Raw genomic sequence first — 18,214 nt, 5'->3', positions numbered from 1 at the left:
TTATGAGACAGAAACATTGGCAATGCCTCATTATCCACAAAGGAATCAAAATGTGCATTTCTATGAAATTTATGTACATACAAGTGAAATTCCTGAGGCACGACTCAAAATATGACAAATTAGTACAATCTGTGAGAAAGAGAGGACCTTCCCTTCTTATCAGGACTGAGATACTGACCTTTTCAACATGTTACAAAGGAGTTCGTTGTTTACACCGGAAGTCATAGTCAGGTTCTGGGACAATTTTGACTAGGACAAAAAATTAAAATGGGTAGAACAAACATACAACTATAAGAGACAAACTACACTTTGCAGTTTAAGATTCAGAAATTGATGAATTTCCCAAGCTCTAACAGGTGAACTTGGTTCTACATGAGTTTCCAGAAGTTTCTTCATTACTATTATTATTATTGTTATTGTTGTTATTATTATTATTATTATTATTATTACTATTAGTGCCTGGCTGAAGAATTTCAGGAATATGCTCTTCTTGAAAACTGACTGGAGTTATATTTCAGCTGCTTTATTAAGCTCTTTGCCTTGTGTATACAAGGTAATGTATAGACTGATAGAGACTATAGTTTCCAATGCAATGAGCAGACTAAAGCAGAAATACATACACATATACATATACATATACAAATACATATACATATACATATACATGTGGTTTTCTTATCGATGACATGAGTTTATCCACTGGAATCAAGCTAGTTTTATGGTATTTCCTTTCCTATATAACTATTTTTTCCAGTTTTCTGCTGTAGCCCAGCAGAGCCAGGAAGGAGCTGGCAGACACTTGTCTGCCATGGGAGCTGAGCTGGCTGAGAGCTGTGGAAAGGGTGACAGGCCCCAGCCCACCTGCAGTCAGTCACTCAGCAGACTTCCTCCTAGTCCCAGAAGGGCTCTCTGTACTTCAGCCATGCACATAGGACATCTCTTTCTTTTCTTCCTGTAATAGCTGTGGCACTTCATGACCATCCAATCTGTGAAGCCACAAATTTTTCCAAGGCACCAGCTAGACATTTTCAGCCTCCTTCTTATGTTGGATTCTACAGTGTATACCTTTGGGCCTGCCTCCCAGCCTCTAACAGTATTTTCATTTAGTGTGAGCCTGCTCTTGCTCTGCACAGAGCTGCCAGCATTAAAGTCATTTCCCAAGAAAGCCCAGAAGCCTTGACTATATGACAAGGTGTCTTCGGGCTTTAGAATGTTTCTTCTTTTAACCTCTCTGATAATCCAAAATCCAGTGATCTACAACCAGCCACTCCTGTATCCATGAATCCATGCAGAATGGATTCTTCTTGCTTTGTGGAAAAACACAGACCTCTGAGATGCACTTCATCCCATTTATTTTAAGCACCAGACAGAAGTCTTTCTCCACTGAGTGGAGAGAAAACATCAGTGACTATCTTGGATTACCTCTATTCCTTTAGGCTGTAAGAAGGCTGGATGAGAGGTACCCCACCCTCAGCTATCTTTAGCAGCTGCAAGATTATGAGTGGACAGGGAGTTCTCAGCTCCAAAACGTAAGAACTATTTTTTACTTTGTTTTGCTCTGCTGGACCTGTTGCTTTACAGACTTCAGGCAGAATAATCATAAACACTTTAATTAGCTGTTCATACCTAAACAACTATTCCTGGCAATGATATTTCAACAAAGAGGTCCTTGACCTCCTGCATGCATGCCTTCCCTCCCCAGATACTAGAGTAAAAAAAATATAATTTTCTTTTCTTCTGTATGCAGGTCAGCCCTTGTTTTCACTTGCTCCCACATTTATTTAAGTGTTTCTGTTTGGAAACAAGCAGATAAAATTATTTGGTGCTCTTCACATTACATTTAGGTTCAGTTTTGGTGCTACTCTGGTCAAACATTATTATGCTACCTATTTAGATGGATAAATGACAACAAGATCACATACACTGAAAATCAGAAAACAGTTGTTAACTCAATTCGTGTTTCCTGAAAACAACTTCTGCATGAGAAGCCTCTCTCCTGGATGCTAACTCATGCCAAGACCATGGTGCACTAGTCTTTTCCCCTCTGCAGGTGTGCCTCTGAAGCTGTTGCAGATAGACTAAGTCTCTGGAAAATGCTACCAACCCACACAGTCCCAGGATCAAGGTAATCTTGTTCTCATTACATCCATAATTTTTCCAAAGCGAAACACTGTAGCGCAGAGTCCTGAATCCTTGAAGTGATGTTCCCTAATGCTGTACTTCTTTTCAGGTCTGGGAAAGAGCTGCCATTCTCAAAGAGCCATCTCATATCTCACATCTTTCTTCCCATTCAACTCACACTCAAAGATTTTGGGTTGGGTTTTATTTGTTTTCTATTTTTTCACGTAACATTTCCAAAACCTAGATAAACCATGTTTCCCTTGTGTATAATTATATAAATCAGTGTAAAGGATTTTATGTAACTCACTTGTTCAAATCTATCTCTAAAATATTTACACTGTGTAGTTCACCTGAAGACATCTACATATGAGGAAAGTCGTCAGAATATTATTATACTGGTAGTCAGAGAAAGAAGTATCACTTCATAAAAGATAAGCCTTTGTTTCTTTACTTTCCTCTTGTACTCAAGATGCCACTGAGTATGTAACAGCAATTCCCTAAATACCTAATTATTATCTTACGTTCATATTTTTCTCTCCTTCTCTGGCTTTGGAGAAGGATCTGAGGTATTTAACTTTCTTATGGCACCAATATTCTGTATACCAAAAGCTCTGCTTCTTTTCCAGTACTTAGTGAAATCCAACCCTGCATCTACAGCCAGGTATGTGATCACACTAATCTTGGAGGAAACAGATGGAAAGGAAGAGTAAATCATGTTTTTAAACATTTGACAAACTTAATGTGTTCTGTAGGTACAGACTAGCGATTGCTTGAAAATAATGAGCATTCCTGATGCTCCTAAAACATTTTTAGGACGTTCCCTAAATGTTCCCTCCAACACTGGTCAGCTCATCTATAGCTTTCTCCCTTCAAAGCACAGATATCCAAGTTGACTGTTCTCCACACTTGCATCCACCTTTTTCCCATCTGCCCATAAAATACTTGTAGTCCTTATCGTCTTTAATATTCTACACTTGGAAACAGTGAGTCAGTCCTATGATGTTCTCTGGATGTCTTTGACCTAAACTGCGTCAGAACTCTAATCTCTGTGCCTGTATCTTCTCAACAAACATTTAGAGTATTTAAAGGGAGCCTTTGGTTTAAATCTCATTACATATGAATGTTCTTGCTAATAGAGTGAATATTTCTTAACTCAAACCACATCCTATTCTTTAAATACTTCCAAATATTTATGGGGCCAAACTCAGAGCCAACTTGAAGCAGTGGTGGAAAGGCACAAGGTCATGGTCTCTCCCAGGTGGATGTGAGCCATTCACTTCTCTAGTGTGTTACAATTTGGTTTTTTGAGCCAAGGCTTTTCCTGATTTTTTTTTTCCTACAGAGTTTGAAAATCCTCTGGGATGATTTACATGAACAAAAAGCTTTATCTTTGATGAATGTGAGAGATGTCAGCTATGGATCTGTACTAATCTAGGCCTTAGTGCAGGTTCTCTTCCCTCCTATACAGATGAAGATAATACACATTATATATCATGCAACAATTTCTCAGCTGTCATGAGTGGTATCTCTTTGAAAAGAAAGAGAGGAAGTAACCAAGTAATTTTACTAATTCTGACTCTCAAAGTACAACATAGTCACTGATTATTTATTGCTCCCTTAGGATTTATGTCAAGACTAGAATCCAGATAGCTTAACCTAAATGGCAGTGTTTTGCATCCTGTGTAACCAAGTTGCATACTGCAAGTTAAAGGACACAATCTGAAGCTACACCAGACTGGTCACAAAAGGGATGGAGGCACAAAAGCATGAGACTGTTCATTATTACTGGCAATCTATCCAATCGCTTACAGGAATAAAACATTTATTAGTCAAATTACTCTCAAAACACTTAAACATCCCTCCAATTCTTTCCTTGGCAAAGATGACAACATGTTACAGATGCCTATGAATCTCTAGCTACAACATATTGGTAGATAAAACAGAACTGAATTCTTCTGTGTATGGTTATCTGTTATACAGATGGAGATATCTCTGGGGGTGGGATATTCTGAGACAGTCTATTTAAGCAAAGTGTAATCCAAATGATGAACAAAATTAGTTTTTCTGTGGAGAAGTTCATAGATATACAGTTGCCATGGCAACTACATTTGGCTCTGGAAAAGGGAAAACAAATGGCTCTTTTTACACTGAAGTAAAATAAATTTAGTCTGGTTACATAGAAAAATCGCTTTTTCACTCTAGTTTCAAATAGTCCTTCTTCAGCAAGCTTCCTTAGCCTCCCTTTTAAGATTTTAGGGGGTTTATTTTACTTTTTTGTTTTTTAAATTGTACATCTACTGGAATTAAAAAGGGTGAGCACACCTCCCTTTCCCTGCCCTTCCCATATCCCGAGCATGATTTTGTGTTACAAAATTCTACAGATTGCACCCTCGGTGCAAAATAATAGAACCAGATTTCCTGCATCTAAGCAGCATAAAAATGCAAACTTATATTCTTGACTTCATCAGATCATAAAAGACTAGGAAAAGGGGGAATGAGCTGTTATTATCAGTCTGTTCGAGTTCAGTATACAGGGATTGAAATGCTCTCTATGTCTGATGTGAAAGATAGCCAGGGTGATTTTTTTGTTCTTTTGGCAGTTGGAGAACCAAGTGGATTTTAAGCCTTTGGTATTGTATATCCTTTATCAGCTCTCCGTTTCCAGCACTTGTGCATGTATATCCCGCCCACGATCGCACAGGCCAGTGCAACAGGTATCACCACAATGTACCAGGACAGACCAACAGCTGGAAAAGTAAACAAATTAAATATTAGAAAAATTGAAAAAAACCCAACAAACCCCTAGGAACATAGTTCTCTAAGCTCAAGTGGGGAGAGCAGAAATGACAATAGAAAGGATGTCTGCAAGTTAACCTTCCAGCAGGGCTTGTCAGTTCTGAAAGGAAGAGGTCTATTGATTGAGCACTCTGGAAAATGTGCTCCTGAAGACAGGAGGAAGGATTGGAAAACAACAGAAAGTGAGAACCTGAAGTTCAGTCTTTTGCATACACCAAACTTTCTGAACTCTGATTAGAGCAGCTGTGTGTTTTCTATCTTGGTTTGTTAAAAGCAGAGACATTCCAAGCAGGAAATCCAAGCGGCACATAGAGCAGGAATACTTAGCAATTAGTCCACCCTCAAGCTGCGTGAATAATTTTTTCCTATAGAGCAGCTTATAAATGAGTAATAACCAACCCAAGACTCAGAACTTCTTCCCAAATCAAGCCAATTTCCAACACCAGTGTCTGTCCAGACCATCCTGGATTATTCCAATGTATATTGCCTCCTCTGTAGTTATTCCTGTGTAGCTCATGATCCAAGGGCAGCACATGATCCAGCAAAATGAGTACAAAACTCTCATCATAGGGAGCTGGAGTGAGTCATAATTGATTATGAAGTCTGAAAGTGCTCATGTGCCTTTCTAAGACAGTGTGAACAAGCTTTGGTGGTTCACCAACGTCATGCAAAGAAACAATTAGCATTGCTTCACATTGTTTATACAGCTGGCTCTTGGCCAATGGTTTATCACACTGCAACATTAATTGTGCTGAGTTTAGGTCTTCTCTTCCCATGACTAGGAGCCAAAATAACCACACCCATCATAATTTACAGTTCTTGTTATTTTGGCAGCTGTCTGTGCATGAGGAAAAGGAACACTCTAATAATTTATTCTGTTACTGTCTTCTTTTTTCCCTGCTTGTTGAGGAACTGGAGGAGATTTGGCCCTGCTGCAAAGAGAATTTGACAGTGGTCTCACTTATTTCATAAAGAATATCTAAATTGAGTCCAATAAACAGAAATACCAGAACAGAGGGATCCTTATCCCTGCATTTACTGTAGGTCAGTAAATTACCTACAGAAGGTGCATTTGGTGAACAGGCTGTATCAAAGACTACAAGTGAAAGAGGCATTCAGATTTTCCCCAGGCAGTAACTCATCTCAACACTAACTCATACAGTATAAAAAGATCAGATGATAATTTAGCATTTGAATAAGAACAAAAAAATATTTAAAAAATAAGAAGTAAAAACAACGACCTTCCTGCTTGACCCTTGTTGGCAGTACTTGGTATCCATATCTGTTCTGGGCCAGACAGGTAAAGTCTGTATAAAAGTCCACTTCTTCAACAGAATCAAAAATCAGTGGTACTTCAATGAAGTTTTCCCCATTTTCTACAATTTCTCTGGAAGAATAAGAAAGTTTGAATGTTAAATATTTTAATAAGATAGTTTTTCTCTATTTGAGATGTTCATTCTAACAGCACATAGCAAGAAAATGCATTGGATATTGGTTCATTTCTGAACCAGTCCCTCAGCATTCAAGGATGTCTTCCACTCAGCTATGCCAACTACTTGAGTCTCAGTGGGTAGCAATGGAATTCCCTGGCTGCTCCTCCCAGGAGTTCTGTGCCAGAGATTTCTGCAGGGAATTTGTTTTCCCAGTGGCATTTGAGGTGTTTTGTCATGCTGCCATAATGAGGACTTCAAGCAGAACTGGGGTATCTCACACACTGTGGGTCCTGCAGGAACCTCAGTTGTCACTCTTGCTGTCCTTGTGCAATTGCATGATAATATATAAAAGCAATAATGATAGTGATAGGCATAACAAAAGTCATTTTTCAAGTCCAAGTAAGAAAGTGCTGGTCTATTATAAAGCCAGCAGAGACTACAGCTGCCACACATTTTATGGTTCCTGGGCACAGGTTCAATGCATTTTCACTTATCCATATAATCAAGGTTATACATCAATTTTCCCAACCATACTGTGGGGAATGGGAAAACACCTAAAGGCTTGGGCATGCAGCTGAGTTCCTATGTTACCTCTGCCTGCAGTATGGCCAGGCTGTTATCTGTCACTGATGGCCACAAATTGCCAAAACCATCTCACATCCATAATGGTTAAACATTCTTGTCCCTCAAAATAAGGATGCCACATCCCCAAACGGTGTTGGAAACAGCCTCTAGCCCATGTTAAACCCTATAAATTGCCAGAAACCATTCAGGAAGGTTCTAGCTGGTGTGTGACCAGTTTAGCAAGTAACAGGTGAGGAAATGGTATCCCAAAAACAAGGAACCTTCTAGTCTCTGTCCACCAGTACTGGCAGAACCACCAGGCAAGGGTAATGATCTTTATGGACACTCTGAGCTTCATGAAATAAGAAACAAAACAAGCTGACTTGGCCCTCAATAAAGAAATTTGAGTCAAAAAGTTTAACACACATTTACAAAAACACTAGAGGTGTGCCTGGGTGTAGTGAGTTACACTCATTACAGGTAACACATCACAGGTACAGAAAGCAGGTATCTTTCCCTTTCCTAGGGAAAAAAGCCTTGAGGTATGCAGCTATTAGGAAGATGAAAAAACCTTGAGGTGTACAGCTATGAGGCAGCTGAAAGAAAGCTCCTTAAGACTAGGAGACTTAATGAATCAGGGCAAGAGGATGTGGAAAATCCTGTTTTTCCCTCCCACCAGCATTCCCTTCAGTGCTACCCTGTTCCAGCACTCAGCGGGTGTCCGTGTGAGTCAGTTTAACTCACTAATGTGGAAAAGAACAAGCTTGGGGGGAAAAGACAATGTTATTTAGAAAACAAAAACAAAAGCAAAGGAAAAAAATCAAATCACTATATAATTTTCTGTTATCTTAGTATATTCACAGAACCTTATGAATGTCAGGGACAGAATGTTGCCACTTTGCTGGCATGGGGTAAGGAGAGAGAGATAAGAGAAGCACTGGGAAAGATCAAGTCTCCGTGTTTTCCACTGCAGTCAGCCCTTACAACAGCTCAGTTGCTCAGGAAAGTGTAATTAAAGTTTGTCTCAAAGTTGGGTCACATAACAAAAAACAGGGATAAAGAATTTATTTCACTGACTGGGTTGGGCTTGGAGGATTTTTCATTTGCCTGCCCTTTTTTTTTTCTCAGCTCTCACCTTCACTTCCAGATCTGTCCATTTCCCATTTCACTACCTGTCATTCAGCTACACCCCATGCACTGCAGTTTAGAACAATAAGCACAAGGAAGCACTTTCAGACTTACTGTCGTTCCCCCTCTGTAACTCTGCTTTGTTTATAAACCACATCAACACTGGTGTCATTTGCCAGCCATTCCACATCAGTTTGGAAATGGCTGCTCAGCCCAACAAACACTTTGCATGGGAGAGTCATCTTGGAGCCTGTCAAAAAAAAGGAAAACATATAAACAATTTGGATGCATATGAAGACTACTCTTTCTTTTGGTGAAAACCAACAACTCCAGTGGGAGATCCCACACACCTCAAAAAACACTACTTTCCAAAACTGAAGTTAATCTCAGATTGTTTTCAATCCCCTACTCCTTGGCAGCAAGATCCTTGAGTGTGGCAGTCTGTTCTGCTGCTAACCAAATAATTTCCCTATTGCAACTCTTAGCAACTCTCGCACTGAACACATTCCCGGGAGGCAAGGCTGTGTCCATCCCTGTGGCCGTGCCCTTTCTGACCTACTGCAGCCCAAAGTGTGATTTACCCCTCTGGAGCAACTGCACTAACCAGCAGCACAGCTTCCCCCAGAGATGCTGTGTGTGCATGAGGACATTCAGCTGAAGGTGGGACTATATCTATATACCCAGAAGACAGCATGAGGCTGTAGACATTAAAAGGCAAAGAATACTCCAGCACTGACCCTCAAGTAATAAAACTGAGATCAAAAATCTACAACAGTTTATGTCAACAAATTATACCATTAGAGGACCTGCTCTAGTTTTTCTCCGACTAAATGCTTCCAAATATGCTGGGCCTTACCAAGAGCAGCTGATGTTGTCTTTTGGGCTGGATATACAATTATCGGGGTAATTCTCTTCTCTTGTTCTTGGCAGAAAAAGAAAACAGAGTCAGGGCTAAGACAAGACAAAATGTGGACACGGCCCCAAAACCAGAAACATGTCACTTCGCCCAACACCTGCCGTGTCCCAGGAAAGGATTTGATTGCCAAACCCTGTGGCAAGCAGAGACACTGCGGTTCCAAGCCGGAGCCCCGCTGTGGGGACGGCAGGACCCCGATCCTGAGGGACGGCGCGAGGAATGTGCGGCACGGGCGCCCCCTGCCGGCCGCCCTGCGCACCAGCGCCCCGGCCCCGCCGCCGCTCTGCCGTCTGTGGCACAGCGGCATCTCCCTGCTCTGTGGCACAGCGGCATCTCCCCGCTCTGTGGCACAGCGGCATCTCCCCGCTCCGTGACACAGCGGCATCTCCCCGCTCTGTGGCACAGCGGCATCTCCCCGCTCCGTGACACAGCGGCATCTCCCCGCTCTGTGACACAGCGGCATCTCCCCGCTCTGTGGCACAGCGGCATCTCCCCGCTCTGTGGCACAGCGGCATCTCCCCGCTCTGTGACACAGCGGCATCTCCCCGCTCCGTGGCACAGCGGCATCTCCCCGCTCTGTGGCACAGCGGCATCTCCCCGCTCCGTGACACAGCGGCATCTCCCCGCTCCGTGGCACAGCGGCATCTCCCCGCTCCGTGGCACAGCGGCATCTCCCCGCTCTGTGGCACAGCGGCATCTCCCCGCTCTGTGGCACAGCGGCATCTCCCCGCTCCGTGACACAGCGGCATCTCCCCGCTCTGTGGCACAGCGCCTGTCCCCTCTCCGTGGCACAGCGGCATCTCCCCGCTCTGTGGCACAGCGCCTGTCCCCGTTCTGTGGCACAGCGCCTGTCCCCGCTCCGTGGCACGGCATCTGTCCCCTCTCCGTGGCACAGCATCTGTCCCCGCTCTGTGGCATATCTGCCTCTCCCCGCCCTGAGCCGCTGCCCAATGTCCGATCCCCGAGCTCCCCTGAAGCCCTGTGCAGCGACACACCCCCTCCTGCCCCCAGGACATTAATTATTCCGCTTAGCAAACACTCGCCGGAGAGAGCCTCGCCCTGCCAGGGTGCTGTGGGAGCCCCATCAGGCCAGGACAAGCGCTTCTTTGGCACGGCCGAAGGGCAGAGAATGAGCTCCTTTTAAGAGTTTCATTAACAAAGGAGATGTTTTCTTATGTGCTGTAATGTTTTAAAATGTCCATCATTGAATCATAGAACCACAGAGTTGTTTAGGTTGGAAGGAACCTTGAAGGTTCCTAAAACCTTTCCTGAAAGGTTCCTAGGACCACTAGTTCCAACCCTCCTGCCGTGGGCAGGAAACACTTTCCACTAGACCGGGTTGCTCAAATCCCCATCCAACCTGGCCTTGAACACTTCCAGGAAGGGCAGGGGAGCATCCACAACTTCTCTGAGCAATCCCCACTACCCTCACCGTAAAAAACTTCCTCCTAGTAGCTAACCTCAACCTGCCCTCTTTCAGTTTGAAGCCATTCACCCTTGTTCTCTCACTTCATGCTCTTGTAAGAATCCTCTCTCCATTTTACTTGTAAGCCCCCTTCAGGTACTGGTAGGCCACAATTCAGTCACACCAAAGCCTTTTCTTTTCCAGACTGAATAAATCCTGATCTCTCAGCCTTTCCCTGTGTGAGAGGTGCTCCATCCCTCTGATCATCTGATATTATATTTACCAACAGTCTCCAGTTTAATTGTCCTGGTGATTTCATACGCCACACCTTCAAATGGAAATGACATCTTGCAGGTGTAATACCCTGCATCTGTTGGTAGCACAGATGCCATGATCAGAGATGCTGAATCTTTCAGAATGATGAATCTTTCATTGTCATCTTCCAAAGGCAGAGTGTCCTGGAGAAAGGACAGAAACTGGTGTTATGACTCAGATAGCTATGGTTACACCCTGTGTAACTCTCAGACAAATTATCTCAGTCTCTCTGTTATTGGAAGTTCACTTATCACTGGGAAATCTGAGCAGTTCTGCTTTCCCACCAAAGCCCAAGTTCTTTTAGGTCTTTTTGTATCCATCCCTAAAATACCCTATGGCACTATATGAAGTGTGAAGAACTGTTATTTTAATCTATCTATAATGTGTGTGCATAGCTCTTCCATAAAGTGCATATTTTAAGATGGAAAACATAATAAGCTCTTCCTTGAGTCATTTTAAGAGCAATCACACAAGATTTAGAACCCATGGAGGTTTTCACAATGTTATCACTTTCCACACATGACCTCAAAATAGCAATATTCTCAGGCGTAAGCAGGAATATTCTAATATTTGTCTTTGAAGACAAATACTTGTAGTCATGCAAGATTTCATGTAAGCATTACTTACCCTATAAACTACTAGAAATTCCTGCTCTGTATCCCTAAGGATCTATTCACACACAATCTGGAGACCTGCTAGGAGAAACTGCATTCCTTCCTCAGGAAGGTAGGGTAGCTCTTTCTTGAATTTGTAACAAAAAACTTTATTGAGAAGGGTAACCTTTTGCTTAGATAAAGTGGGTTATGGTCCCACTTCTGAAGGGAGTCCTGAGCAGCAACATTTTGCTGGTATGGCACAGATCATAACCTAGGCACTGCAAGCAGCCTGTATATTGCATCCTGTGGTAAGGCTACAGCTGCACAAGGCAGAGCGTGTGATCCTAGAGGGAGTGTAAATAAAAGCTAAACCAAGGTATTATGCAAAGCAGAATCCCCTGCTCCCCAGTGTGAAATTGAACAGCCAAGGATGTTGTATTTGATCTTAGAGGAAAATTCAGGGCTTGCCTACTTGAAAAGCAGCAAACTGGCCAGTTAGGAAAGAGAATGCTCCAAGCAGGATGTAATTCATCCAGTATTTCCAAATGGTGTCTTCCAGTTGATTAGTGAAAGCTACCCTCCTCCTGAGCATGGAGGCACTATCCCTGGGAGGTCCTACTGTATGGGATTCACTAGAGGGGCCATAAAAAGAAGCAAGGTGCCAAAGAGAAGGGCCTGATATCAGGTGGCAAACCCTGGAGCTGGGTGTGTAATCTAGCTTTATTAACAGTTGCACTGCCTGTGAGAGCATAAAACATGTGGAACACTTCATCCTGAGTGTGCCCCAAGAACTTTTCTTAGAATGTGTACATCTGCCCCAAAATTCCCAGTGTGGTACACTATGCTAGTGACTGATGAACTATGCTGAACATGATGTTCAGGAAAAACGTAAAGTGGAGATTTATGTGCCAGCTTGGGATGAGTCTATGCACAAAGAGGAAGTAAATGTTCTACCTTGTACCACTTGAGCTCCAGGCTTGTCATATTTGGTGTAAAATCCCACAGGTCAGGACAAACGATCTTTCCAGAGGTGTAAGTGAAGAGGATCTGGGGATAGGCAATCTCCTGAGCAGCTCTTTTCTCCACAACTGTGAGGTGGATAGAGACCTCGGTGCAGTAGGAGGAGTTCCTGCAACAGAACAGGGAGAGGTGAGCCTGGAAGAGTGACTGAGAGGAACTCAAATGACTCCTTTGGTTTCCTCCTAACTTCATTTCCCTCCTTAACAGAGGCCAAGACTGAGATCATAATAGGGGGGATGCTGGAAAATCACTGGTACTATTCTTTTCTAAGCATGTTGTTGACACATGTGCTTTAGACCTTCAGTCTTTTCTTTTCTTTTTAGTACACAAGTTTCCTGTAAATCTTTGGGCTGCAGCACGATTTTAACTTCATGAGGAGGGGGAACATGTTAACCTGAACAGTAGCAGGTGTGTCATGAACCCTGCCCCATTTCCTTGGAAGAGGTTTCAACTGTGAAAATCCTAATAATTAAATAAAAAGCTTAAAGCATTAAAGTATTACAATACATCTGCAGTTACTATTGCACAACCATAGACATTTAGGCGAGTAAATACAATTTTGTGTAGCAAAGAAAGCATTCTGGCTTTGAAAGGTTCACAATATTAACTTTCCTTTCTGGCCCCAAGTGGCAATCACTTCCAGTCCCAAGGAAGACTGCACTGGGGGAGATAAATGCTTAAATTCCATCCTTTGTAATCTCTGGAAGCCTGCTTCAGAGATGCCTCTACTCAGGGCAGTGCATGATTTGAAGGGGCCAGTGAAGCTGGGGGGGCAGGCTGCCACCTCCAGGAGAGCAGCTGCAAACAGAGTGACACAGTTGCCAGGGCACTGTGGCCATCTGTCACCTACAGGCCAGATGCTCAAATCCAAAATATTTGCTCCACAGAACACAGAAGCAGAGATCTGTGATAGTTTGCTGCTACCTTCATTTTACAGAGTTGGTAAAAAGATCATAAAGAAAGGCTTCCCTGTGGGATAACTGGCAAAGGAAATGGAATTTGCTTGCACTTTATTAATCCTGTAATAATGTTAGCAATGAAGTTACCTACTTGGCTCTTGCATGTCTTTTTCAAGCAAATTTCACAGCATTTTACTAGATTTCACTAGCATTTTACTCTCAGTAACACTGCCATAGTGTTATATATTGAAAAAGTGAAGCAGAATAGTTTAAAAAGGGGATTAAAAAGCACTCTTGAATATCTCAGGCAACTACTCTGCTCTAGAACAGTATTTGCAACCTTTTGCCATTTGGGCTTTGCTGTCAGTGTCTTCTGCTACAAAACTGAAATTGCTGCTGAGACTTGGGAAAGGCCAACCCAACATGCTGAGCATGATTTCTCAACTTGTCCATCTCTTCTACGGCTGACACACATCCCTCACAAGGTGTGCCATGCAAGCAAGGAAACCATGATCTCCACAAGCAGCTCCAGGGATGTAGAGACATGTTCTTCAGTATAAACCCCAGAGCTGAGTGCCAGAGGCATACTGAGAGGCTGGCTGCCTGCAGGAGATGGCAGGGGACAGGGACCTGGAATATCTTCAGAAGTTCAGACTCTAAGGGTGATGGGATTTTTTGCCTTGCTCAGTCCTCAACATATCCAGACCTTGGCACCTCTTTTGATATGGTACAGTGTGCTGTCAGATTGAAAACACTCCGGAAAAAAAAATTATCAGTAGGGCTGAAAAGAGTCATGGCTAAAGTCTCAACTCACTGCAACATCACTAGTCTGGTACCAGTCTAGTATATAGACACTGTGTCTCATGAAAAGTCTTCCAACAATACCAACTCAATCAGATTCTGGTTTAAAACGTTACTCAGAAGAAAAGTGAAGACCAGGGATATGGAAGAGGGAAGAGGAAAGACACTGCAGAGCCACAATGCCTTATATATGCTTCATAAGGCAATCTGAGGTGCAACAAGGGTATTTGTGCTTAGCAAACCAATTGCCTGCAGCATGCCCCACTTGCCATAGCACTGACTGACTCACAGGTAACTAGAAAAAACTATACACTGTTCTCCTACAAGATTGTAGCCAAAGTGGCAATCCTGTGTCACAATTCATCCAGATTTCAGTACTGGTAAGGATAGAAGACACACAATGCCATTCAAGGGTCCTGACTTCCCAAACTTTTTCTCTCTATTATGGTCAGCAAGGAAATTATCTTATCCAGAAATGCTCTGAATATAACTGGAGTTTAAAATCAAGGTAATGCATTTTGACATAGTAATTTTCTTAATGAACTAGATTTTCTTTTAAATACCCACCTTTTTGTGCAGATATATACTCCTGAGTCTTCTAGCATCACTGGTAAAAACCAGAGAGCATTTCCTTTCACCCAGATTCTTGAATCTTCATCTCTTCCTGATATCATGGTGTTTGAACCATTTTTATGCCATGTGATATTAGGGGTCAAGGCAGAGAAATCCACATGTTTGTATCTGGGGGAAGGGCATTTCAGAACCACAGGTTCTCCATGCAGTTCATAGTAGTGTTTGAAAAACACTGTGTGATCTGGGCAGTTTTCTATATAAATCAGAGATATTTTTACATTACTGTCAGGTAGGAACATTAAAATAACAGTGGGGGAAAAAGAAGGAAAAAAGACAAATACACACTTACCTGTGGTTTTGACTTGCTGGAGTCTGAAAGTAGAGGCACCTACTGTGCATGTCACCAGGACAAAGAAGAGCTCATGCATTTTTCCACAGGAAATCAGAAGGAGAGGATGGAAGGAAATTGTTTTGAAATCTACAAGGAAGTTTATTACAAGACAAATTATATAATCAAAATACTCAACATTATCTAAAGAATAACTGCTATTTTTCTCACTCCAGACCTGGGGAGCTTTGGTCCATCCTCAGAGAAGAAAAGTGTCTCCATCCCTAGTTTATAGGGGCTGAACTGTGGAACCAGAACATCTGGCTTGGCACACACATATCATTTCTGGCCTTTCCCCCCTCACTCCAGAAGATGAAAACAGCATACCACAAGATGCTGCTGCCCTCACAGCTTTTCAGAGCAACAGTTATGGGTGGAACAATTTGGCTCTGCTTATTTTGCAACGAGATGTGACTGAGGAACAGGCCAGCTACTTCAAGTGAGCTGTAGTGTAGTAGCTTGGGTGAACACAGGAGCAAAGTAGGCCAGCTAGTGTGAAAACTTCCTGCTACAAGGGGAGCCAAGATTTCTTGTCTCAAATGTTTCTGTTGGGACAAAAAACGTTAACTCTCATGGAACGTATGCCCATGTTGCTGGTGGTGCACAAGTAAGTTTTCAGCATGGACACTATTACCATCTGTTTAAAAAAAAAAAAAAAAAAAAGAAAAAAAAAAGAAAAAAAAAAAAGATGAGGACAAACTTGAACAACCTGTCCTGAAAATCAGACAGGGTGGCTATTAAGAGAAAACAAAATTCTCCTCTGCCAGTCATTCATCGAGTGTCATGTGTATGGGCCTGGCATGGGCTTGGCAGCATCTGTGTACATCACTGAATGCTTTTGGTCTGCCACAAGGCCTCAGCTCCTGCTACTCAGTTGATTGATTATGCTTTACCTTGGTGTGCCATGGGCAAAAATATATAAAACATGTTGGATAGAGGCACTAGTTTATGCTCCATGTAAGGAATTTATTAGAAATACAATACACGTATCCTTGATGCATCACTATTTCTATTTCCATTTTATATACGCAATTGGAAGTTGCATGCATTTAACACTACCTTAAAACAATTATGAATATTAAATGACTGCACAACTATTTCAAATCAAAACCAAAAGAAAAAAAAATATTTATACCAATATAACAAAGCTATATTCATAGGTATACACCTTTGGGCATCTTTTTGTATCCTGTCATACTCATACTTCCATAATGGTTTTAATCCATATTTCTCCCTGTTCTAGGAACTATACTTACCTGACATCTGATTGATTGCTTGACTACAATGAACTATTTCCAGCTAATTGTCATCTCTACAACACCACAAAACCAACCTCTTGCTCAATAATGCTGTTTCATAACCATGGGTCATCTTCCCTGCTCTTAGGTCTGCGTGGGTTTCCAGGAAATCAGTATGGAGCTCTAGCCTCTCTCTGCTACACCTGAACCAGGTGCTAGAGGCATTAACAAGCCCCATGGTTCACACTGATACCCTGTAACAGGTGAGTTCTCTCTCTTCAGATCCTTTGCCTGACAAAAATACTTGTTTATTCTGTTCATAGCTTTCTGGTCCCTTGGTTTAGTAACTAACAATCTCCATAAGCCCTACATCATTTGAGGGTTTAGGGAAGGTTTTCATTCCCAAATTTCAATCAGATTCACTCACCTGTGTTTCTGTAGTCTTTAAGATATGTCTCACAGAAAGAAGCAATCAGACTGAAAATTCCTAGTGTGGACTTTATATAGGGCTGAGCTCAACACACAGCGGAAATTTGTCTGTCATTGCCCAATCAGATTTGTGTCAAAACCAAGTAACGTTTTAGACACAACTTTCTTTCCTTCCGCAGAGAGAGGATAAGAGAAACAGAGGCACAGACAGAGAGAAAATATGTGTTTGGATTTCCCAAAAAAAGGGGAAATGACTGCTAAATATATGACTAATTTTCCTCTTTTCTGACGAATGGTAGCTTGCATACACTCATGTCTTCACATGACTATTTCACACGCTACCTGAAGTAAAAAAGTGTCATGGGTTACAGAAGGTGCACTGCAGCATAGTCAGCAGCTAAGTAATTGCACAGCAGTTAAATAATTGCAATCTTCACATTTTGTGGTTTAGTAAGCTCTTCATGGACAACATAAATCTTCTGTGATTTTCTAGATCACTGGTGAATCACAAATATGCTGATTCCCTTTTCCTCTCATAACATCCCTTTAGTGTGACAGCCCGCATTGAGGCTCTCTTACAAAGAGGTATAAAGAAGTAACAGCTAGAAGCAAATTATGGTTTCCAGGTTCATGAGGAGGAGTAAGAAAAGGATTTTGGATTGTGGCAATTTTGGCCTTTTCGAAGAGGGCAATCAAGTGAGGGACTGCAGTTCCCGGATAGACTAATATCCTCATATACATCTAACAAGGATCAACTTCAAGAGTTTTCTTTAGAAGAATTCTGCCCTGGCTGTCTTTTTACCCAGAAAATATCTTGACCACATGCAGCAGTATGAGGACCTCAAGTTTCAGTTGTTTATCTGGAGGTGCAAAAGTTTGGTTTAGAATAACTCAGGAATAAATGAAAAACAGAACAAGAATTTTATTCTTTTTTAGTACATGTCTGCTGAGAAGGCCACATCTTTTTGTGGTTAGAAATCACTGAGTATTTATCAACAGAAATATGCAAGTCTAGCAGCTATATATATAGAGAAACTCTCTTAGGGAAGCTGGTGTCATTCTGTGGTTTCACTCTGCTGATGATTCATTTATACAGCTCGAGATGCTGGAGCATAGCTGTGAAATTCCTGACTTGAAGACCAGACTATTCCCCATATGTCTCACTCGTTGCTCATCTCACTAGATAGATATTTTCCACACCAGGGCAACATGCAGTGCCTTGCCACAGTTGGGTGGATTTTGCTCTCCTTGGATATGCCAATAAAATAATCAAAATATCAAGAAATATCTGGAAGTTCCTTGCAACAGAGACTTTCAAAAGGCCTGCACAAGCAAGGTGTGTCTGTTCATTATCCCTAGTCAGTGGAAGGGGATATAGAAATTCAGGCATCATGGAATGGGGATTACACCATTTCTACATGGGGTAGTTAATGTGCCAGTTTCTTATAGCAGCTCCCAGGTTTTGCTGTCTCTTCTGGAGGAACTCACCCTGTTATAGTGGCTCTGTGGCTGATAATGTTTGGCATCCAAGAACTGCAATCCCTTGGATTTGTTATTTATTCTGTTATCCAGTTTGGCTAAGAGAACTTCAT

General features: G+C 42.1%; 1 protein-coding gene across 2 annotated transcripts; it reads right to left on the bottom strand.

Moving 5' to 3' along the window:
• Nucleotides 1–1,882: 1,882 nt before the first annotated feature.
• IL1R2 (interleukin 1 receptor type 2) lies at nt 1,883–16,679 on the bottom strand. 2 transcript variants are annotated; one of them, XM_079314759.1, is made up of 9 exons: nt 16,621–16,679; nt 14,917–15,045; nt 14,562–14,820; nt 12,229–12,403; nt 10,647–10,821; nt 8,899–8,964; nt 8,157–8,292; nt 6,159–6,304; nt 1,883–4,868 (listed from the first exon to the last, which is right to left on the bottom strand). In XM_079314759.1, the coding sequence occupies exons 2-9, from the start codon at nt 14,993–14,995 to the stop codon at nt 4,741–4,743; spliced, it is 1,164 nt and encodes a 387-aa protein (XP_079170885.1). In that variant the 5' UTR covers nt 14,996–15,045; nt 16,621–16,679; the 3' UTR covers nt 1,883–4,740. The 2 variants fall into 2 exon arrangements, with proteins under 2 accessions (XP_079170885.1, XP_079170884.1); XM_079314758.1 differs by lacking the exon at nt 16,621–16,679 and adding an exon at nt 15,134–15,547.
• Nucleotides 16,680–18,214: the final 1,535 nt, after the last annotated feature.

The sequence above is a fragment of the Erithacus rubecula genome (assembly GCF_903797595.1).
Source record: "Erithacus rubecula genome assembly, chromosome: 1".
In the NCBI taxonomy this organism is placed as follows: domain Eukaryota; kingdom Metazoa; phylum Chordata; class Aves; order Passeriformes; family Muscicapidae; genus Erithacus; species Erithacus rubecula.
The sequence above is the reverse complement of the archived record's forward strand: the minus strand, read 5'-3'. Positions and strand labels throughout refer to the sequence as shown.

What these genes read in the sequence shown, in the direction of transcription:
- IL1R2 (XM_079314758.1), bottom strand. An exon ending in GTATATATCTGCACAAAAAG is followed by an intron (nt 12,404 to 14,561) that starts GTGGGTATTTAA and finishes GTTCTGTTGCAG; the next exon opens with GAACTCCTCCTACTGCACCG. An exon ending in GTTACAGAGGGGGAACGACA is followed by an intron (nt 6,305 to 8,156) that starts GTAAGTCTGAAA and finishes TTATTCTTCCAG; the next exon opens with AGAAATTGTAGAAAATGGGG.